Source organism: Pleurodeles waltl, chromosome 12 (genome assembly GCF_031143425.1).
Source record: "Pleurodeles waltl isolate 20211129_DDA chromosome 12, aPleWal1.hap1.20221129, whole genome shotgun sequence".
Lineage (NCBI taxonomy): Eukaryota > Metazoa > Chordata > Amphibia > Caudata > Salamandridae > Pleurodeles > Pleurodeles waltl.
This window is the reverse complement of record NC_090451.1, coordinates 351,438,301-351,461,063: the sequence shown is the minus strand read 5'-3', so window position 1 is coordinate 351,461,063 and position 22,763 is coordinate 351,438,301. Positions and strand designations below refer to the sequence as shown.

Here is a 22,763-nt window from a genome sequence, read left to right as displayed (position 1 = left end):
ATTCCATTTGAAAATGTGTTGTCTGTAATTGCAGTGCTCTACCACACCATGCAAACTCCAGTTCACACCACTTTACTGTACTCTGCGCCACTCCACTCTACTTTATGCCAACGCACGCAACACCACCGCATTTGACATAAGCCCAGTTTAGGAAACGCCACTATCATACAGCACTCAATGCCACTTCACTGTATGCACTCTATGCCACCGCACTACAGACCACTTTACTTAAAACCAATGCACTCTACGCCTATCTACTCTAATTCACTCCATTCTACGTCTAGGAGCTTTACTGGGTCTGGCAAGAAGCAAGACTTGATTTTCATGATCAAGACCGCAAAAGACAGAGTGCTTAATGCCCTCTTGCACTAAGGTTAATGAAGGGGTAGTGTGTGTGTGTGAAATGAAGGCTATGCACTTGTCCATCTTGCATCTGAACTACAACTGCATCCTGAGCTCTCACATTGTCTGTAGATGGAGGCCATCTTGGATTACTGGCTAAAACTTTTTTCGTTCTTCACATTGTCCTTGATAGGCAGTCACCTTGCTGCAAACACAACATTTGTGATTTGTCTATATGAAATTTATCGTTGTGCAAGTATTCTTGAAATCAACATATTTGGAAAACAAACTTTGAACTAACTTGTTTAGAGAACTTAACTAATTTATTGCTAAATAATGCTAAAAACTTTAAGGACACTGAAATTATTAAGGAATGCTTTTGTTAAGCAACAATAGGAATTACCTTGTCAATGTGCCATTGATATTATTAAACAGATGTTATGAGCACCAAGGTATCAACGATGTTTGTTAACAGATTTATGTGCTGTCAGGTAAGGATTTCCAAAGTATTAACTAATGTTTAATTACTTTCCTTACGTATCAAGGTTAACAGGAAAGAACCAACTATTCTAGAAGATATTTATATAATGGGTGAGCTGTGGCTATCTTACTGATAGGGACAGAGTAGAGTCAGCATTACACTGACCATTTATTCCCCTGGATCCACGGTACAAGGTTAGTGCCATCAGCCACCAGCGGTCGTTCACTCCACCATCATTGTAGTTGGTGGCAAGCCACGACCTCACCCACCCGAAGTTGTTGAGTTTGCAACAGCCTAGTGTTCTTGACTTCTTGTCCAGAGAATCTATTATCCTATTTTCAATTGTGGTTCAACAGTTTTGCGGTTAATGATTGTTTTCATGGAGGTTGCTCAAGTATCACTCAGTGCCCAAAAATATGATGTTTTTATAATTTTAACATATATGAACAGTTGAGTGCTGAAAGAATGAATGGGTGAGTAAATAGAAGGATAGGTGGCTGGATGAATATGAGTGAGGGCATAGATAGCTACAATCATCTTGGTGGCAGGAGGACATTCTCCACTCCTGCTGCTCGCACACAATACATAACCCTATTCACCAATCAAGGCACCTAGACATTCTCTCATATTCTCCCTCATTCATTCGGTCACACAACCCCTGCATTCAGTAACACATCAATTCAGTTAATCCAACACAAAACCGCAAATCAATAACTGAGCACTTTCAATGATAAAAAGCATGTTTTGGGTCATAATGACACCAGTGCCAGACCTAGGCCTATCAAGAGCATAGCTAAACAGGCTTTCACTGCCCAGAGAGAATACACTGCTCTCTGAGGCATGTAGGTACCAAACACACTTTCTCTAGTACAACACTAATAAGTACATTCTCACCTAAGTGTGCTCTGTGTGACTCAAACTGAACCTCTCTAGTACAGTGGCACAAATTAGTGTCTGCTCACTGGTGAGTTCATTGTGAACTAAGTTATATTTTTGCAGTACATACTTTAATCAATGCATGTTCACGAACTACACGTTTCTATCACTACTGCCTGTGATGCTGCTGTGCTAAGGACATACATGAACAGACCAGGAGTATGTTCCATGGAAACTGCTTCCTGCCACATGCTCAGAGAAGAGATAATAATCATCAAGAAACGCTTACAATAGGAGACTTGGCCACTTTGACCATATCAAAATAACTGTAGACCAGTGGTTCCCAACCTGTGGTCTGGGGTCCCCCAGGAGTCCATGAAGCCTCCTCAGGGAGTCCGTGTCTGCTTAGAAAATGTTATAATATTAACATATTAGGTCCCAAGCTTTCAGTAATGACTCTATGGTTGGGGGGGGGGGGGGGCAGATTCCAATAATGATTTAGTGGGTGTCCCTGGGATCCAGTATGATACAGTGGAGATCCACAGAAGTCAGAAGATTGGGAACCACTGCTGTAGACTACATGATCAGAGCATCTATAGCAGAACAAATATCACTAAATTATCAAAGGTGACCCACTAATTCCAGGGCACACTCAGAAATGATTAAGCATTACGCATAAGGCAGCCCTAGAGTATGTGCAAATAATTTCAGTCTGTCCTGTGGCCAGTCGTTTTACATGGTATGCTTTTGTGATAAATGTCAGTCTCCTATTCACATATGACCCAATCAATTATGCCCAGGCCAAAGTAGCAGCTAGTCTCATGATCAGAAAATGTGCATCATAAGTAACTTGTCACTACATGGTCAGAGGTAATCAATCATCAGAGCATGGTCAAAGAAGATTTTAAGCAAGGGACATGCACAAGAATCACTTGGGCCCAGTTGTTTATGATCTTCTAGAGAACTCAGGGCAGGAGTGGTATTGGTAGAAAAGCATACAGTACGCCGGAGCTCCACTTGATACGAAAAGCGTCTCTGAGCGAGTCTCTCCTTTGAAGCTCCAGTGCTCAAAACTGCTGACATTGTGTGCTCTTGGCAGAGGTGAACAGATATAAGCAAAGCTCTCCCCAATGCTGAAAAAGACCTTGCACCACTTCCGGATGGAGAAGACATTTGTGATACGCTAGGCATCTTCGGTTGAGTTCGTTAGCCCTGGTGTTCAGAGAGCCCACCAGGTGTTGAACCGCAAGGGAAATGTGGTGACATTCCAACCATGTCCAAAGACGCAGAGCCTCTTGACAGAGGGTCCACGACCCCACCCCACCCCACCCTATTTGTTGCAGTACCACATGGTGGTGGTGTTGTCCGTGAACACTTGCACCAGTCTTCCCCTAATCGAAAGGCTTTCAATGCCAAGCAGATCTACCAAAGCTCCAGCAGGTTCATGTGGAGCTCTGACAAGCCGGAAACCAGTGTCCTCTTATCTCCACCACTTCCAGATGACCTTCCAAGGCCAGGAGTGACATAGCTGTCACTACAGTCGGATCTGGTTGGGGGAAAGGGAGATAGGTCTGCCACTGACCAAATCACAGTTCGTTAGCCACCACTGCAGATCTTTGGCAAACCCTCAGAGTTCTGGATCACGTCAGAGATTCCCCTGATGCTGCATCCACTGGCCTTCAGGTTCCACTGCAGAACTCATATGCCAAAGGACATCAGTAACAAGCAGGATGCAGAAAGCCTTGCGGTCTAACAGCTTCAGAGTAAGTCTCACCGGAATCCAAGATAAAGGCTGAAACATTGGAATCATAGCCTGAATATCCTGGACTCAGGAGCTAAGGCCCGAACCAGCACTGTGTCCAAAACAGGTTCGATGAAAGGTAGCGTCTGAGTGGGAGTCAGATGCAACTTCAGCAAACCTCAGTGACCCCCAGCAAGTGCAGGAAGTGCATCGTAGTCTGAAGGTAGGAGACAACTGCTGAGGCGAGCCCGTCTTCAGCAGCTAATTGTCGAGCTAGCAAAAGACTGGAACCCCCGACCTCTGCACATGACTTGCAACCACCACCATCACTTTCGTGTACAACTGAGGGGCACAGGTCAGGTCGAAAGTAAGCACAGCAGACTGAAAGTGCCCTTGGGTTCACCATGAACCACAGGAAACGCCTGCGGGCAGGCAGAACGGAGATGTGGACATAGGTGTCCTCCAAGTCCAAAGCTACAATCCAGTCTCCTGGGTTCAGGACAGACAGGGCTTGGGTGAGTGTGAGCATTTTTCACTTCTCCTTTTTCAGGAAGAGGATGAGAAGGTGCAGATTTAAGACAGGGAGAAGTCCTCCATCCTTCTTTGGCACTAGAGTATGCTAGTGACCAGAAGTTTTTGTTAGACTTATCAGCTTCGGAATGACAGTGGCATTGACAGTTTTGGCAGTGTATGAGGGGACACTCAGGGAGCACAGCATTCCAATAATTTTTGGAAGCTGCAATGTTATTCTATGGAGGAAAAACAAAGACGGCAAACAGGTACAGCACAGCGGCTTATGGGACCAGTCTCCTGGACTTAAGGTGAGTACTGGGAATAGGTCAGGACAATGGGATACTTACCCCCTGGGGTCACTACACTGCCTATATGACCACTTCCTTTGGGGAGTGGGCAAAATATAACCCTGTTCAGAGTTCCTAAATCTGCCAACATCAAGATGACCTGAGGGGTGGACGCATCTCCCTGAATACTTAATTTCCTGCCTGTCCACGTGCCAAATGGGCTAGGGGGAGGCGGATTTGGTCAGCAACTCTCTTGCAAGTGAAGTCAGATCTGCATACCAAGGGCGGCAGGCTTCTTTGAAGCCCCCTGCCTTGGAATACAGGTTCACATGTCATCCTGTTGAGTGAAGTGTGCAAACACACCTTCCAGAGCAGGCTTTGTCTCGGACTGCCTGAGAGCAACATCTCTCACCCTAGGGGGCCAGAATCTTGTATGGTGGTGGCAGGCTGGCTAAAGTTAGCCAGTCGCCACAGGGGTAGTTGGTAGGTTTTCAGGTGGTACCTCTAAGGTGCCCTCTGGGTGCATGTATTAACAAATTAATCACTGGCATCAGTGAGGGTTTGTTAACACAAGATGTTTGACACCAAACATCCCTATTCTCAGTGAAGCCATCATGCAGCTGGGGTAGTCACAGTGACCAGTGTCCAGCACATGTACTTACAAATGGCTTCCCTGTTCACTCACTATGTCTAAGACTCAAAGACATAGCAGGGGCACCTCTCCTTTTGCAGATATGTTCACACATGTAATATAATGCACCCTGCCTTAGAGCTGTAAGGCCTGCTGTAGGAGTGACTTACACATACTGCATGCACTGTTAGGGGACATAGCACACGGGCTGTGTGCCATGTTGTGTTTTCACTTTTAACTGCACCAAGACAAGCAATCTGCATGTGCTAGGTGAGGGTGTCCTTGGGAGTGGCACAATGCATGCTGCAGCCCTTGGGGACCTTTTTTTGGTACACGTGCCCTAGGTACCTGGGGTACCATTTACTAAAGACTTACAGGTGGACCAAAGGTATTGCCATTTGGGGAACAATTACACAGTTTTAGGGAAAAAGATCTGGCACTGTGGACCTAATTAGCAGGAACCCAGTGCACTTTCAGAATTGCATCGAATACCAGACATAAAGTGGGAGTGACCATGTCAAAAAGGGGCACTTTTCTACAAACCTCTGCATGGGGGGGGACTAGAATCTCTTCTAACAGCCGACTGGCTAACAAGTAGGAGGCCTATTGTAACTCAGCTGTTAGATACTAGTTTGAAATCAGGAGAACCCAGTCCGTCCTGGAGGAGCAGTAGTCTCAGTTTGGACAGGGAAATTCTATGTCTAACTGCACACTAGATTAGCTGCCCTAGCAGTTGGTTCAGGAAGTTATAAACATTCTTAGAAGCAGAAGAGGGAGGTATGTGAAGTGATAAGTAGCCTAGGAAACATAATCATGTTGGATAAAGCGATTGCGTCAAAGGAGGAGATAGGGAGCGATTTCCAGAACTTCACTTATGCATGCAAAGACTCTTTTGTTAAGCTTTCTTTCCAATCACTGCTGCTATGGAATATGCAGACACAAAGATACCAGAACAATGTTGGTGACCATGCAGTGCCCTCCTTACCCATGTCCAGCAATTTGGATACAGTAGAAACAGAGTGTCCCAATTAACCCCCAGGCCAACATGGTTACAAATTCCTTGACGATTTCAGATAGAGGAGAAATATCACTGCGCATGAGTAATGTATACGAGCAAGTTGCTGGCTTATAGTGAGGCCCCATGTGTGGTATCAGAGACAGGATGCCCCCGTCCGGACTCTGTGTGTGCCATTTCATGGCGGTAAGGCGAGGACAAACGAGAGAAAGCATGTGGACATCTGCCACCTGCACCTATGGACAGGAAATGCACCCAAAATTAACTTGCCTATCACAAGCCTGGAAGCAGATACACTGTATAACAATTTGGCACTGGCAACAAGATAAACCATTGGATCAAATTATTTCAGTATTGCAAACAGATAGGGCCACTGTAGAGTGTCACGGTATCTGTAGGTCCAAAACTAAGCAAATTAAGCAGGGCCTCAAAAGGAGAGCCGCCTCCATGATGCAGAATAATCACCTTATATTGAGGCAGGTGGATCTACCAGGTATGAATGGATCATCTCTAGTAAGCAAGTGATTAACTGACTCACCAGGATTTGACCAAGTATTTCATAGCCTAATTTAAGTACTGCCAGGGTTCTATAAGAACAGACTCCCAAAGGGTCTCTTTCCCTGCTTGGGAAGCAATACGAACAGTGCTTTCCACAAGGATTGTGGTACCAGACCAGAAGCAGCTGCAGTGCTGTAGAACTGAGTTAGTCTAGTGACCAGAAGTTTGTTAGACTTATCAGATTCGGAATGACAGTGGCATTGACAGTTTTGGCAGTGTATGAGGGGACACTCAGGGAGCACAGCATTCCAATAAGAGAAATATATTCCTCAGTTGCAACCAAGAGGGCTTGTTTAGCAGCATCCCTGGTAAAAATGTTTGTTCAACACCCTACGACTGCCCACCTTTGCATGGATGTAACAGCCAGGTATAACTACTTTAAATGCTGGTCATTTAACTAATGGGGACAGTGTGGATCCACAGTTTACCTCAAAATAGTCTACAATAACTTTGCATATGGTGGACCTTATTGCGGAGTCCTCCAACAACCCGAACTGTAGCTTCGATGTCTGGACCGGTGGCTAACCTAATCCATTACCACCATGATGGAACTGTGATCTAGAAAGTGTTTACCCAGATACTCACCATGAGACACAGATAAATACAGCATCTCTGAAAAGATGAAACAATCAATACAGGCATTTAAATATGAGAAGCCAAGAAAAAGGAACAATGTGTTCTGGATGGATTACAGAGTCTTCATGGATCCCGAGTGTGATAGCTAGGTGCAGGATTTGGTAAAAGGAGGCCAATCAAGATGCTCTGACATTTTTAACTAAGCAGGGTCAGTTGTGTCGCCTTCTGGGCCCTTGACTTCCCCATTTGCATTGTGGTTAATGTGAGCTGTTCAGACAAAGGCTAACCAAGCCGTCAAGAGATGAGCAGGAGAGGGAGGAGTGCAAGGAGGAGGTGCTCACAAGTGCGATGCCTTGGGTAGTAGGAGGAAGAGTGGACCAGTGGTGTCCCAACAAGAAACTTCAGGGGTGTGGAATTTATTAAAATATCTACTTGTCCAGGGGACAGGTTGCTTCTCAAATCTACTTGTCCTGTAAAAAGATCTACTTGTCCCTTTGGTGCCATGTAGTGTGGCGACAAATTATGGTAGCAATCTCATTATGTAAGAGCTCTGATAATAGCCTCTCTGATTATGCCAGGGCTACTACCATAATAGGGCTTGAATACTTGCAGTTTCAGTCCCTACTGTAGCAATTTCCTTATTTTGCCACCTTTCTGCAGATCTGCATACTGGGGCTGGAGGAAGCAGTAAGCAATAGTTCCAGGGCTGGATTGCCTTTGAGTCTGCAAACCTACTAACCTGCACGTTTTAAAGATTTTCACCAGCTTCTCTCTAATATTTTCCCATAATAAGAAAGGTTGGACATTTACTCCTGACAATGGCAGAATTAGAACTTCTTCCAGGGTTGGGAAGAAAGTGGCCGGAGGGAAAATGAACTTGCAGATGCTCAATAGATTTTCACATGAGCAAATCTACACATGCGTATTTACCCATGCTAAAATACAGTTCACAAATATTTTATAGGGGTACGACATATACCATGGGTGCACTTTTGTGACTTTCTTTAAGAATTTGGGGCCACATGTAGGTAGGTTCAGATTTGCGACCCGCAAATTGCGAGTCGCAAATCCGAATGTAGGATGGTGTCCCTGACACCAACTGTGATTCGCAAGGGCTTCGCAAATGCCCACCTAGTGAATAATGATGAGGTGGGTCGTAATTTGCGACCCCCTTGCGAATAGCGGCCCTCACAGGGATGGTGGCCTGCTGGAGACAGCAGACCACCATGTCTGTGACTGCTTCCTTAAAGGAAAACGAGATGCATTACAAAAATGAAAAATGAAACGTTTTTGTTTCAGAAAAAATGTTTACAGTGACATTCACAATGGGAAAGGGGTCCCATGGGGACCCCTTCCCTTTTGCGAAAGTGTTAGCACCCATTTGAAATGGGTGCAAACTGCGATTGGTTTGCGCCAGCGGTCACAAAACAATCCTACATTGCACTGCGAGTCGCAATTAGGAAGGGAACACCACTTCCTAATTGCGACTCGCAAACCCGTTTTGCGATTCGGTAACCAGGTTACTGAATCGCAAAACTGGGTTTGTGCATCGCAATGTGCTTTTTGCACGTCGCAAACAGCGAAAGTCACTGTTTGTGACATGCAAAAAGCTACCTACATGTGGGTCTTGGTCCCTAATTAGGTCTGGTGTTAACAAAGACATTTTGTTTAATAAAAACTTCTATTTCTCTCTCTTTTGGCTGGCTTTACTGTGAGGGATTGCATTCTGCTCTTCCACAAGGAGCATATTGGCACACAAAGTAGTTTTGTTCAGTGTCAGGAACTACAGTGGCAATCAGTGACGTAACGAAACTGGAGGGTGCCCCTTTGCAAAGAACATGGAGGAGCCCCCTCTCCAGACTCACTCAGGGCAGGTGCTGTGCTAAAGGGGCCCCCTGGAGGGCGGCTGCAGGGCCTTTGTTATGCCACTGGTGGCAACGTGTGCTTTTAGAGTTCAAAACATTTTGGGTTTTTTTTGGCAGTGTTTGTTACAATGTTGAGGGCCTGGTAGCTCCCACAACAATAAAGGGTTACAAAAGCCATGTCAAAACAAGACACGCATTGATGAAACTAAAAGACTTATAAAAATATGTCAGATCAGTTGGCTTTGTCAGTGTTTGTTTATTTTCATGCTTCCCATACTTGTGTTGAAAATGGTTACACTGATTTTCCATTAGAAATATTTTTGGGAAATACTAGCATGCATCAACACATTTTACTAAATGACACTTCATTTGCATCTAATCAGAGAGCATTCTGGGAGCATTATACTTAGCCTCATAGCCTAAAGTTTTCAAACGTGTATACACAGCTGTTTTTTTTTGTACTGGAACCAACGTCAGTAGTGAAGTGTGACCTTAAAACATTTATTTACAGCACTCACCCTAATAATCAAGGCTTTCAAATAATGAACCATAAATACAAGTTCGAACAGCATTATCTTTTGGAAACACATTACCTCAACTGTAGAGAGTTCCACTCTGTAAACAGGGAGCCAAAGGGTTTGTGCTGCAGAGGGTTGGGCCTACTTGTCCCAAGGACAAAGTAAACATAACAACTTGTTGCCCTTGACCCCAAACACGGAAGGTATGGGGTAAGTACGGGGTAAACAATGTAGCCTGGCGGCTACAGGGATTAAATGTATGCAGATGAGCCTGCTGCACTCACTGGATTTATTTTCTCCGAAAAAGGGGTAGGAATTAAAAAGAGGTTGAGCTGTTTACCTCTGAAATTAAGCCACAAGTGTTTAATCCTAGCATAAAACCTGCTGTGTGTTAGAGACCATAGATTCAGGGTCTCAGTCATAGGAGGAGGGAGGTGTGATGCTGACCATAGCAGGAAGGAGGTGTATAGCCCATTACAACTTAGTTCACACTCTGTATGCAGTTAATTGAATTGTTTAGGCTCCAGCAGTGCTGCTTCCTGTGTCGCCCGCCAAGAAGAAGGAAGAACGAAGAAAGGGAGGATAGCAGTGTCTGGAGCCCCAGACCATGGGAAGGAGAGCCTGAAGAGTGAGCACCAGGTGAAATGAAACATTGGCTGTTTTCATTTGACGTGGAACGTGGCTGATGGACCGACGGACGGAGAGCATAGCGTGGTGTAGGAGGCACCAGCTCCTTGTGGCTCTCAGCTCACAGTAGCCCATACGCCGTTTAGCGACCCAGCCCGCCACCATCAGCGCTTTCAGCGTCCTTTCCACTGTCCGCTCCCTTTTCGCCTGGAGATACAGCAGCACCACAGCGACGGGAAGAAGGAGGACAGGAGAAAAGAAGAAGAACATGTGAGTCAAAGCGGGCATGGGCGTAGCGGCACTGTCCCCCCGCACTGATTGTCCAAGCTGAGGGGGGGGGGGGGAAACGCGCTGGTCCACCGCCGGCTTGACTGCCCCCCTGACTTCCTCCCAACCCTACTGGTACTGGCATTGGTGTTGCCAGTGCTGGTGCTTGGTGTTTGGGGTTGCTTAACCCAGAAGACTCCAGCTGAACTCAGCTGACCCGAGCAGCTGCTGCTGCCGCCAACGCTCATTGTCCTCCTGCCTCCTTCCTCAAAAAGAAGAAAAGTTCAAAACTAACCAACTTAACCCAACTTGCTTTTAACTCTTCAACTTCTAAGCCCCACATAGGCCTGGTGAACATCGAACCTTGGCTTTGTTTCTGTCTCTGATCACACTGATTTTACTGACTACTGATCCAGCTCCTGAGTGCCCCTCCCACCCTCTACCAGCAAAAGGGGTAGCTAGCTGGGGTAGGCGGTGCAGGAATAGTTTGGAACACCCCAAGGTCTACATTTTCAGGAAATCCTAGAAGACACCCAGACGCCCAGAAAGAGAAGAGCCGGGAGAGCCACCATCTTCACAAACCGATATGTTAAGCCTCTCATAGGCTTGTTGAATATCGAATCTTGAACCTTGGCTTTGTCTCTGTTTGACTATATCGATCTTCTGATCTCGCTCCAGCTCCCCTGTGCTTGTGCCCCTCCCACTCTCTTACCAGCAAAGGGGGTAGAGAGGGAGGAGATGTGGCGCAGGAGCAGTGACGCTCACCCTAAGATCTAATTCTAGGAAAACCCAGAAGATGCCCAGAAAGAGAAGAGCCGAGTGAGCTATCATCTTCACAATCAAACATGAAAACACCTGCGTACGCGGCACAACACCAGGCACAATCACCAAGCATCTTACTAAGCACTCACCAAGCACCTACTGAGCACTCCACCGATCTGTACAGCAATAGTAACAACAGGCCGCAGCCGAGGTGACCCAGCAGGGCATGGGTGGCATCCGTACCCCCTATAAGTACGCTGAGCCTCGTTCCACAGAAGCGGCTAAGCTAGACCTTGGTGCTGCTTGTGGCCAGGTGTGGCTCCCCCCTCTGATCCCCACCTCCACCTCTTCAGACTTTCTCAGATCTGCGTACCGCAATCTACTTTCAAACAACTCTGAAATCCCATCAGTAGAGCCTAAGAGTCGAAGCATGAGATCCGGCAAGAACCAGCAGCAAATTGCAACTAAGCCACGGAAGAAGTCCAACTTGAAGCTCCATCCAGCACTCAGCAAGGAAACAACTGGAAACATTGCAACTGAGTTGGTGCTTCTGTCACAGCCAAGAATCGGAACATTAAAGCTGTTCCCTTTCTTGAAGGATCCAATGGCCCCAATATACTCTATCCCAGACGAAGTCTCTGCACTCCCCAGTCAAGAGGAGCACCTCACTGGAAACAAGTAGTTTAAGAGGTTCACATCAAATGTTAAGGTCACCATGGAAATTTGGCCCCGTAAAAACTACAGAAATGGTAACTCAAGCCCACCGCACTTTTACAACGATAATTTTCATCTACTTTCCTCAAAGCAAGGTTCAGTTTAGGCTCCCACAGCATTCAGCCCTTCAGGAGCAAACCCAGTAAAACAGCCTTTGCACAGCCTGCATACAGATGAACTTTGGTCCTGCTCTCTTTTCCTCTTAAACAATGCCCAAGTTAAAACCCTCCATATGGAGGACATCCACCCCTCAAATCACTCCAAAAGTCCAGCTTCAGGTAATATTACTAAAAAATTGGCAGTCCAATCTCACAGAGCATGTGGAATAAAGATGGTCGTATTATGCCCTGACGGAGTTAAAGGCGATCACACGCTGGCAACCCTCCTGCCCAGGGACACACAGTCATCCCCTGATACAAGGACCCCCACAGTATACCATCTAACGCAGGGCACACCTAGGCAGGACGGCAACTAGCTGCGCTTACCAAACTTCTTTCCTTCTGTGGAAGCACAATCAAACTACAGGGAAAGACCAAACACAAGCACTCGATCAAGCAGACAACCAAGAACCAACTGTCCCGTTGTGGTGGGACAGCCTACTTGCAACCCTGCGATCATCCTTTGAAGTCCTAAATTTCCAGTCGGACAAGCTGGATACACAGATTGATATAATGAACCTAATGGCCGAGTGAATTGCAGAAATGAACAAAAAAAAAATGTAAATCCTTACATCTTTGATAGTGGGACCACAGGCAGGCCCCACACCGAACCAAGGTCAATGTGCCTGCTGCCCAGTCATTGACAAACTAGCAGTACTTCCAGATAGTCTGTCAAATATTTTTAAAACGTTGCAGTCCGCCAGATATCAGGAAGCAATAATATAATCGCCAACTGTAATCTTTACCCAAAAACTGGAGGTGAACACCAGCCAACACAAGCTGATCTGCGACTTACAAATACCTATGATTCAGCCCAAACCTGCCTCTGAGTCGCCTCTCAAAGAAGTTGCACCAGAAGGGCAAATCTGGATCAGCAACGAAACCTCCCAGCCAAAACTATTGAAAAGACAACACAAATGCTTAAAGAAAGCCAGGAAGAAGCAACGCGATCAGAAAGATGGGTCATGTAAAAAGATATATACCATCTTCGCTAAACAACCTGCCAATGCAGCCCCAATGAAGATCGACAAAGACATCACCATCCGGAACTGCAGCAGCCCGTCTGACCAGGCAGATTCATCCCTGTCAGCATCAATGTCAGATGACACCACCCTCCCCAAAACGAATCAACAATAAGCTTTCATCAGGCTGCCATTGCACGGGGGCAACAGGTTCGCAAGAGGATCAAAAACAATTAACAGCTCATCCCCAATCCAGAGCAACTTCGCCGGAACCACATGGTGCAACCTCAGAGATCAAGATAATATTGACAAACAACCCGCCCCCACCATAAAAGGGAAAGGTCTATATTATAATCTCATACAGACCAAACTAGTCCGACAGAACTCAACCAATCACAGACCACAGCCGGGACAAATATCGCTCCAGACCCACATCTCCCACACAGTCTCTCATCCAACGCCAAGTGATGCAATCACAATATCATCACACAGCCCTCCCACCACAGAGAGGACCCGCAACCAACAAACTAATGCCAGGTCAATAGCTTACACATCCGGCCAAGGGCATCAACCCCCCCAATGCAGATCCCCCAAGAACTGACACAGTGAAACAAGTAACTGGTTATTCTTCAAACTGTAGGCTAATAGTAAATGCTGGTACCGAAGACCGCTCAGTTGTGGAAAAACTTGCCATCTCTCAAAGGCAAGACTCGCCCACGCTTACAGTTATTCCCCTCCATGGGAATCACAGTCTGTTATTTCAAGGCCCGGAAAAACCCGACAGGGCATTCATCTCGGAAGGTCCCACTCTCTGTCCACACCCTCTTGTGCACTACAAAATACCAAGTACGGTACTTGCACATAATGCATCTCCTCAGCAATTACTGCCATCAATGCACAGGGGATTCACCCTTAAGCTGTGGTTTCAACCACACTACACCTCTCAGGCGAACCACAACATCCTGAATAGAGGGAACATCATGAGGCTCCTAAAAGCAACTCTTGAGCTTAATGCCCTGTCCTCAGCAGATTTAACAACTGTAGAATTTCAACCACTGAAGGACAACAAATGCCCAGAAGCCACCCTAACAACCTGGGAATCAGCAGAAATAGTAGATCACATTCTGGTGTTTGCTTCGCGCTTTGAGATATGGGGGATCTTGATTATCAGGCCAGAGTGGGACAGATATCCCTTTCCACTCTAACACCCCCACAATAATGGATGAAAAACCCACAATGATCTTGAGGGGCACCCTAGATGTTTCCCCGAAGCTTCTTGGCAACCGAAGAAGTCACCCGATTCAAATCCAAACAGCACTTGCCAAAGCCAGATGGGAGTGGCTGCCGGTAGCCCTTAATGCACCTCGCCTTGCATGAGCCACCACAGGCATGCCCAGACCAAAAACATCTAAGGCTTCTATCCTGGAACATAGCAGGTGCTCAATCATTGCTGGAAAAAGGATCCCCACCTAAAGCCTGGCACAACTTAGATGTAATTGCACTCGAGGAAACCTGGTCACAACAGCTTTTTCCACTGTCGGATTTCACATCCTTTCAAAACAACAGTCAAGCACAAGCAGCACAGAAGGCCAAGTGGGGGTCTAGCAGTGTACCTCTCAACCCTAAAAATGAACACAGAAGAGCTGCCACAAGAAGACAAAGACTGTCAAGTGCTCAAACTTTTCGACTGGAATTCCACCAATAGGCCACTGGTGCTGCTGGTCAACACCTATGTACACCCCGGCTCTTCTCGCAAACAAGGCGCAGTAAAAAGGCTAACAGCAATCATTACGTTCTACCATCAGACCAACCCTGATTGGGACATCAGTCTGACAGGAGACTTCAACTCAAATTTAATTAAGGCACAAGAGGAAGACGAAATACTAACGCTGACAACTCCTACTGGAATTGCCCGACACAGGCATCATCGACCTTTACTCGCCGTGATCATCAGTAGGGGGCACAGCTGGTGACGTCACTGGAATACCTCAAATTAAGGCTACTAAACAGGAGATTTGTTGGTGACTCCCCGCCAAGCTTCACCTTCCGTGGCCCTAATTCACAGTCTATTTTAGATTACAATCTAGTCACATTGCCTCTGATCCATTTGGTACAACAATTTCAAATAAAATATACCACTTTCAGTGACCACTCCTACCAAATACTGACCTTAAGGTTCTCCTTGCCTGTGCATGCACCTAACCCATCACAAATGGGCCCTACAGATCCAAAAAGCCTGAAGAGACTACGCTGGTCATCTGCCACATTAGGAGTCATATCTTTATCTGCAAAACTGCTTATGCTGGAGAGCTTTAAAAACCACAAACATATAATGAATGCCTGTGAAGACTTCTGAGTGAAAATACTGGGCCAGCATTCTCCTAGCAACCAATCACGCCCAATTCGTCACATCACCCTGGCCCGTCTCTCAAAACAAGCCTGACTCCTTCAAAAAAAAGCTCAAAGGAAGCTGGCGAGATGCCTGAAGGCTCGACCAGGCAACCAGCTGCTCTGGGAAAAACTGAAGAACTCAAAGAAGGAGTATAAAAAGACAATTACGCAAAGCCAAGGCCGAAGTTAAGAACTCCTTTTGGCTAAAATTAATACACGCCGCAAAAGGGAAAAATCCCAGGGAATTCTGGGGCATCAACAACTTAAACACCCGAGGGACCCCAATCAACAACTCGAATATCCCTGAAAAGACCTGGGTGAGTCATCTCAAGACAATTTTCACAGCAAAGTGCCACCCCTGTGGAAATACCTCGCAATTCCCAGCATGGACACCAGAGAAGGGAAACACCTCCGCGCCGGACAACGGGGAGACGATTGAATTCACCTTGTCAACTGACAAGATACACCGAGCACTCCTAAAGGCCCGTCAGGAATGTGCCCCCGGGTCCAATGTCCTTCCACAAGCTATCTTTAGGGGAGACGCTGTCTTATGGTCAGAAGTGCTTACCTCCTTATACCAGGAAGTAAGACTAAGAGGTTGAATCCCTGAGAGCTGGTGAGGCGCTATTATCAATCCAATCTTTAAGGGAGGTAACGGGGACAACCCAGGCGATTATAGGTTAATCGCTCTTATCGATGTTGAGGCAAAAAACTACGCCTCCCTACTCCTTGCTGAAATAAAAACATGGTCTGAAAAACGCAACATTGTTCCAACTAACCAAACAGGCTTCAGGAAAGGAGCCGGTACCACGACAAACATTTTAATAACTTCATTTTTGATAGAGCAGACGCCGGCACAGGAAACTCTATCTTGGATTTATCGATTTTAAAGCCGCCTTCGACCGTGAGAACAGACACCTGCTCTGGGGCAAGATGAAGCAGTGGGGCCTCCCAGCCCCCCTCCTTAATGCTATAATCACCTTATTCTCAAATACATGGGTAGGTATAAGGATCGGTGATGGCACGGGGCTCTCCAGGAAAATCCCCACAACCCTCGGCCTAAAACAAGGCTGTGTACTCGCCCCGCATCTGTTCAACTTATTTATGGCAGACCTGACCCCAGCGCTGGACCCTGGAAATCTTCACTCTCCTTGCTTGGGAAGGCTCTCACTGACACACCTACTATACGCGGACGGTCTGGTACTGCTCAGCTGCACCTAGGTCAGGCTACAAAGATCTCTAAACATTCTTCCAGATAATGTTCAATCAAACCAACTAGAAATCAATATGTCAAAATCTAAAATAATGTGTGTAGGTTGCAAGAACACTCTTAGATCAAGGATGGCTTTGAGCAACGTTTCACTAGAGGCGGTGCCGTATTATAAACATCTCTGAGTAATTTTAGATGTCCAGGGCTCCTGTCGTCAACAGAAGAGATACATTGCGCAAAGAGTTACAGAACTAATTTACGCTTTCTCTTGCTTGGCCAAACAGTTACACAGCCGATCACTTGGTCCTCTGTTAACAGTCATCTCCTCTAAACTGCTTCCCTCACTAACCTATGCAAGAGTGACAATGCACGGTCAGGACGAGCTCTTGACAGACAAAACACAGTTCAAAGTATTCTGACGAGTCTTCAAATTACCAAACACTGCCTCGCCGGCGCAGGTCTGCCTTGAATTCAGACTAGTACGGCAAGACTTGGCCACAAGAGCAGAGGCAGTTAAAATTTGGTACAAAATCAGTCACTCAGCTGACAAATTGAACAAGACTCTCTGGAAGGCACTGGAACAAGATCAGTACTCAGCCTACAACAAGTACCGTCAATCATCAATCGTCCAACTACGACTTAAGGACTTATGGGAAGCAGTCCCGACATACAAATCATTCTCCAGAGGGGCTACTAAGGCCACTAAATTGCTTTCGTTCATAGAAAATAAAGCCAAATTTAGTGCCTGGTCACATGCGTGGATGACCATAAAGTACTACGTTAAACTTGAACCAGCTGCCTATCTCTTCACAACGTTTGCACCGCACATGAAACAATCTCATGATAATGTGATTAGGCAATCTGCCAACCCTGGCCAATGCTCAGTCGGGGAAAGACATCATCTTGCATCAGTGTAAGCACTGTACATGCCAAAATGAAGATCTGATACATATAATATGAATCTGTCCAGGTTTGTTAGACCTTGGGAAGATACTACTCAAGAGGATGTTCACTGACAGAGCTATTAGGACCTGCAGGTGAGCCATAATAGCCTGCTTCAAACCGCACAACCCCCAGCTAAACTGTAAGTTAGTCAATTTTTTTAAACACGTCATGCATAAAAGCGATGTTTAGGTTCTTAGCTCTACTAGGTTGGGCAGTTGCGCACCCTGAAAAGAGTGATAAGCACCCATGACTTACCCTAAGCTCCAGGACAGTAATAAACTAAAGTGCTACTTGCCTGTATTTCTTCTGTCTCCAAATTTTAAGTGAGACATTTCCTTTTTCTTTATTTCAGGGACACTAAAACGTAAAATTGCTCTCCTTTCCTTTTTTTCTAACTCACGAATTTACATTTTCTGAATTAAATGTTTTACTCTTTTATTTTTTTTAGAATGTTTTTATGATGCAGATTGGCAAAATTGTTATGGTATTAATTAACTGAAACAATACATAAATAAAAATAAACAAACATAAAATTGTTTAGTATTTAGTTCTGAAAGGTTAAAGTACTTTATTTTTTAAAGAAAACAAAATAAGACACGGGCTGGACACTGTGATATTGTGTCTGCTGGTTAATGTTGAGCTCTTGCTGTCCCCTCCCACTCCACCACTTTTTTCTGTTAAGTTCTTGTCCACCCACACTACCTTCCCGAAAAGCCTGTGACTGTTGGCCCTCACTACCTTAAGAGTCAAGTACAGAAAGGGCTGTATATGGCCCAGTTTCGGGAGCTGCGGTTGGGCCGACAACGGTGGTAAAAGGATCCAACTACCATGGTTGATCGAGGCCGAGTAGCGCTTGTCCTCCCTGTGCCCCCACAGGGTCCGACACTCATCCACCCATTCTTCATACGACTGGCTTTCCTCGCTTACCCATCCTCGCAGCACAGGAACAACTCACTCATCAGTTACCGTGCACTTTCATTACTATCAGTTCAGAACCACTGAGTTTGCCAGTGCTTGTTTTGTGTTCCCCTACTGTTTACTTATTTTATTGCCTCTCCATGTATACCTTGCTGGTTCTCGGTGGTAGGCTCTTTTATGGACGGGTAAAGGGTAAATTGTCTCCTCACGTACTCTTGCGGATTATGATGTCTATATATTTCCCTGATTTATCTGTCTCTGCTTTTACTTCTCTCGCGGCTGTTTCCTCCCTCCTCTAGTACTTTTTGCTTCTGGGACGAGCAACATTGCCCTCACAGATGTGCAGAAAAGGCTGCCAATAAAGTACTCACAAACTGCGCAGAACTGCGCCTCGGAAACCCAAAAGGCATCTTGACGGGCGGGGAATGACTGACACTTCCAGCAGCACCGCAGCGCACTCAGCAGCGACTTCAGCAGCTCCGCATCTTCCGATTCAAACGGACGCTTCCTTCACAACCGCAGCCCAACAAGGAGGGCCCTCATTGGGCCGGAGCTCGGGCTCCTCCCTGGGAACGCCCTTCTGTCCGGGCCTAGCAACTTCACGTCTTTCAACTACCTGAGGCGCTTCGAAGCTGTCAGCCAGGAGCGGCAGTCAGCGAGGTATTCGCGCCTCGGTTGTTTCCACTCTCGCAGGTCTTACGCCGACCACCCCCTCTCCTCTTGCCCTTTAGCAGCAGAGCTGGGCCAGTGAGCCGCCAGCGCGCCCTTCTCAGGTGAGGGAGACATTGGTTTTACAAAAGAGGACACGTGCTTTTTCTATAAAACGGATTATATGCAGCTGTTGGACAACAGCACAGCTATTAAACCATGCCCTACTCTTAAAGTGACCTAAGCACTAAAAAGACATGTTTGTCGGACTACAGGGATCCAGTGTACACATAGAGGTGGAGGGCGAGTCAACAAATCAACCGCGAGAGCCGAACCAAGTGTCCGGCTGGACTCAAGTCCACGCGCAAGCTGAGCCCTGATAATCAGTGCAACCAACACATCTAAAAATACGGTAAAGACTATTCAAACCTCGAAAAAGTGTATTTCTTTGTTACATGAAGAAGCGTTTCAGCTTTGTACATTAGACTGTATGTATCACTGCATTGAGAGCCATTTATGAAAAGTGACAGTTTGTAAACATCATCTTAAAATATGTATGCCACCACCCCAATCGCCATGACAACAATGCCATAAGTGAGTTAGAGAGGCAAGTCATCTTAGCTGCCATGTTTCCCAAGACCGGGCCTGATGTGCTGCTTCAGTCCAGATTCTTCCCGTTCAATTCTGGGACTTCTAGGCCTTTTTTATAATGGAATAAACAAGACTACAAGTCCTAGAAGTCAAAGGAAACAACCTGACTGGAGCAGCACATCACGCAGAGACCCGGGATACCTAATAGTGCTGTCAGTTATATGGACCCTGTCAGTGGCCTAGAATGTCAAATGAAAAAAACATTACAGTCTATCTAAATCAGACACACGAGAGCTATTTCTAAAGCACAGCACACATCCCGAGCTCACATATTTTGAACTGCTCTTAAATGCAATAAGGGAAAAAAGAACCACAGCAGAGAAGCTGGGAAAAATACCAGTTTTTCTGAATTCACATGCAGCCTCTAGATGGGTACCTCTTTTCCTTCTCCTGTTTTCAAATCAAAGGTTAATATTTTCTTTTTTTTGTCTCCAATTCTTGGTGCTTCTTGAGAGAGCATAGGTGGCAGTCAGAACTCACATGGAAACTCAGCTCATTTTCCAAAAGGACCTTGTCCTGAGCCAGTGTCAGGCACCTACCGTGAGCTTTCAGTGGGTCGGCCACCTCTAAGTACACATAAGAGAAGATGTACACGGTGTGGAGGTACTGGAAACATGAGGTTTCAAAGTTGCAACTATAATCAAGAAGCTGTGTGAATAACGGGAGCTATGGTGCACAATGCCAAAAATGAGAAGCAAACTTGGGGGTGAAGTTGGGAAATGCAGCGTCGTATGGAGAAGATTCAATGACAGTCACATTGTGCTCTAGTTGTATGCATTCCATAGGTGTTTATTTTATATATTCAATGTTAAACTTGGCATCCTTGGAGTGGGTTTACCCCAGACTTTTTGCCTATACCTCCTGTTTTGTTGCTGTATCTTTTTGTTGGCCTTAGGCCTCTGAGCACTTTAACATTGCTAAAGTGCATGTGCTTCACCCCTAAAACTTGGTAATATTGGTGTATCCACAAGTGGCTCATTTAATTTACTTGTAAGTCCCTTGTAAAGTGGTATACCATATACCCACAGCCTGTAAACTGAATGCAACTAGTGGGCCTGCAGCACTGGTTGTGCCACCCACTTTAGTAGCTCTGTAAACATGTTTTAGGTCTGCCACTGCAGAGCCTGTGTGTGCAGTTTCACTGCCACCGACTTGGCTTGTAAAGCCTCTTGTCAAGCCCAAAAGTCTCCTTTTCTTTCATCTGTCACCCCTAAGGTAGCCCGTAGGGCAGGGTGCCATGTAAGCAGAAGGCAGGACATGTACTCATAGGTTTTTCATGTCCCCGGAATTTTCGTGGTCCCCCAAAGTCGTTTTTCATTACGTAAGCCCTGCCCCGCTCATAGGCCAGCATTAGGAATTCCTTATGGTACCTTTAAGCTGTAATTCCTGATCTGAGAGAAGTAGTTACACTGTGTTTAGTACCATTGGAATGGTAATAAGAATTACTCTTTACTGGTCAAGTCAGATTTATTATTACTATTTTAAGAAATGCCACTTTGAGAAAGTGGGAATTTCTCTGCACTCCATGCTCTGTGTGCTCACAGCCTATCTCCAGTACACGTCTGACTTGACTGGGTGACAGCTACACTTTTGCACTCCCTCCAGGCACCCACAACACAAGATACTCAACTGCATCTGTATTCATCTGCACACCGATGGGTCTTTCTGGGGAGGTGGTTGGGAAGGGCTCACATTTTCACCTCAAAGAGTAGTCACCAGAGTCCAGACAAAGGGGCTGATTACCACCCACTGATAGTCTGGAGCCAAGGCTGACCTGAAAATGGGGCCTGTGCACTTCACAGGAGTTCTTTGTAGTCACCCTGTATTCAAAGGCACTTTCTAATATAAGTACTGGGTCCCTGACCCACTCAAATTAGTACACTTCTGGACTCCAGGAACGCTGGTGGAGTAAAGACCACTTTGTGCCAGGATCGCCACTTTGACAGGATTGACTGTTCCTAGGAACTGCTGCCTTCTCCTTCTAATCCCTGCCCAGTAGCCCAGGACCCTTCCACCAACCCCAGAGTGATTCTGAGTGGCTTTCATTTTACTTTGCCACTCATTTCTTCAGTCACGTTAAGCGGCCTTGCTGGACTTCACTGCAGCTATCTGCAATCACCCTGAGTGACTCTACCAAGCTACGCTGCCGCATCCGTCAATCACCCTGTGTGGCCTTGCTGGACTTCGCTGCCCCTATTTGCAATCACCCTGAGTGTCCTCACTAAGCTTTGCCGCCCGTTGTCTGCAATCCCTCTGAACGTCTCCCCAAAGCTTTGCCACTGCTATCTGCAATCACTATAAGTGGCCCCACTAAGCTTCGCCGCCTGCTTTCTGCTATCACCCTGAGTGGCTTTGAAGCACTTGGTAGTCCTCTGTGACGAACAACTTTGAGCGACTTGCTGAACTTGGCCACCCTCTTTTGTCAAGTATCCCATGCGGCTTCATACGTTTTCTGCTCATTCCTTGTGGCTGAGGCAGTGACTTTCTCCCCTGGGGCCACAGACATTCACCTCACAGTTACTCTGTGCCCTCCCCCCCACCCACTTGCTTCCCTGGTGTACATGCCCAGAAACCTCACACTCAGCTGCTCTCCCAGAAGAGGGAAATCCAGACATTACTGTAATCTGTGGAGATAGCACGCACTTGTGGCAAAGAATCTCTGCACCATTTCTTCTAACCCGTGATCCTTTATCAGCCTTGCTTTCCTTAATCCTGCATTAATAACTGACATATTAGATCTCTGTCGTTCAGATCCTGATTTATACAGATAAACAAGTTATATTTTTCTACATTTGTGTGGAGTCTTTTTGTGGAATACATTGCATGATTATTGTGTGTGTGTTGCACAAATACTTTGCACATTGCCTCCTAAGTTAAGCCTTCCTGCTCTGCGCCAAGCTACCACAGGGTGAACGCATGTTAGTTTAGGTCGTATATTTTGACTTACCCTGACTAGGATTGTGATCCCTACTTGGACAGGGTGCATACCGCTGCCAACTAGAAACCCAATTTCTAACATGCATTGAAAAACATAAAGGTTAAAGTGGAGTAATATGCAAGGAAGACAGTGAGATTTTAACATAAATTAAGCCATAGCAATTTACTGA

The 22,763-nt window shown here is 46.0% G+C and overlaps 2 protein-coding genes across 6 annotated transcripts in view; one reads left to right on the top strand and one right to left on the bottom strand.

Annotated features, from left to right (window-relative positions):
- The window catches only part of CEP89 (centrosomal protein 89), a 1,116,496-nt gene extending 1,097,611 nt beyond the window's left edge, over positions 1-18,885 (bottom strand). For 2 of the 3 annotated variants that reach the window (XM_069216544.1, XM_069216543.1), the window contains exon 1: positions 18,729-18,866. In XM_069216544.1, the coding sequence (XP_069072645.1) occupies positions 18,729-18,767 (39 nt within the window). In that variant the 5' untranslated portion in view covers positions 18,768-18,866. Of the gene's footprint in view, positions 1-18,728 lie in introns of all 3 variants that reach the window. The other variant, XM_069216542.1, reaches the window with a different exon arrangement.
- The window catches only part of FAAP24 (FA core complex associated protein 24), a 91,352-nt gene continuing 86,777 nt past the window's right edge, over positions 18,189-22,763 (top strand). The window contains exons 1-2 of one of the 3 annotated variants that reach the window (XM_069216546.1): positions 19,002-19,130; positions 19,281-19,417. The gene's annotated coding sequence lies outside the window, so the exon portion shown is untranslated. Of the gene's footprint in view, positions 18,249-18,996; positions 19,131-19,280; positions 19,418-22,763 lie in introns of those variants that run through there. The other 2 variants (XM_069216549.1, XM_069216547.1) reach the window with 2 other exon arrangements.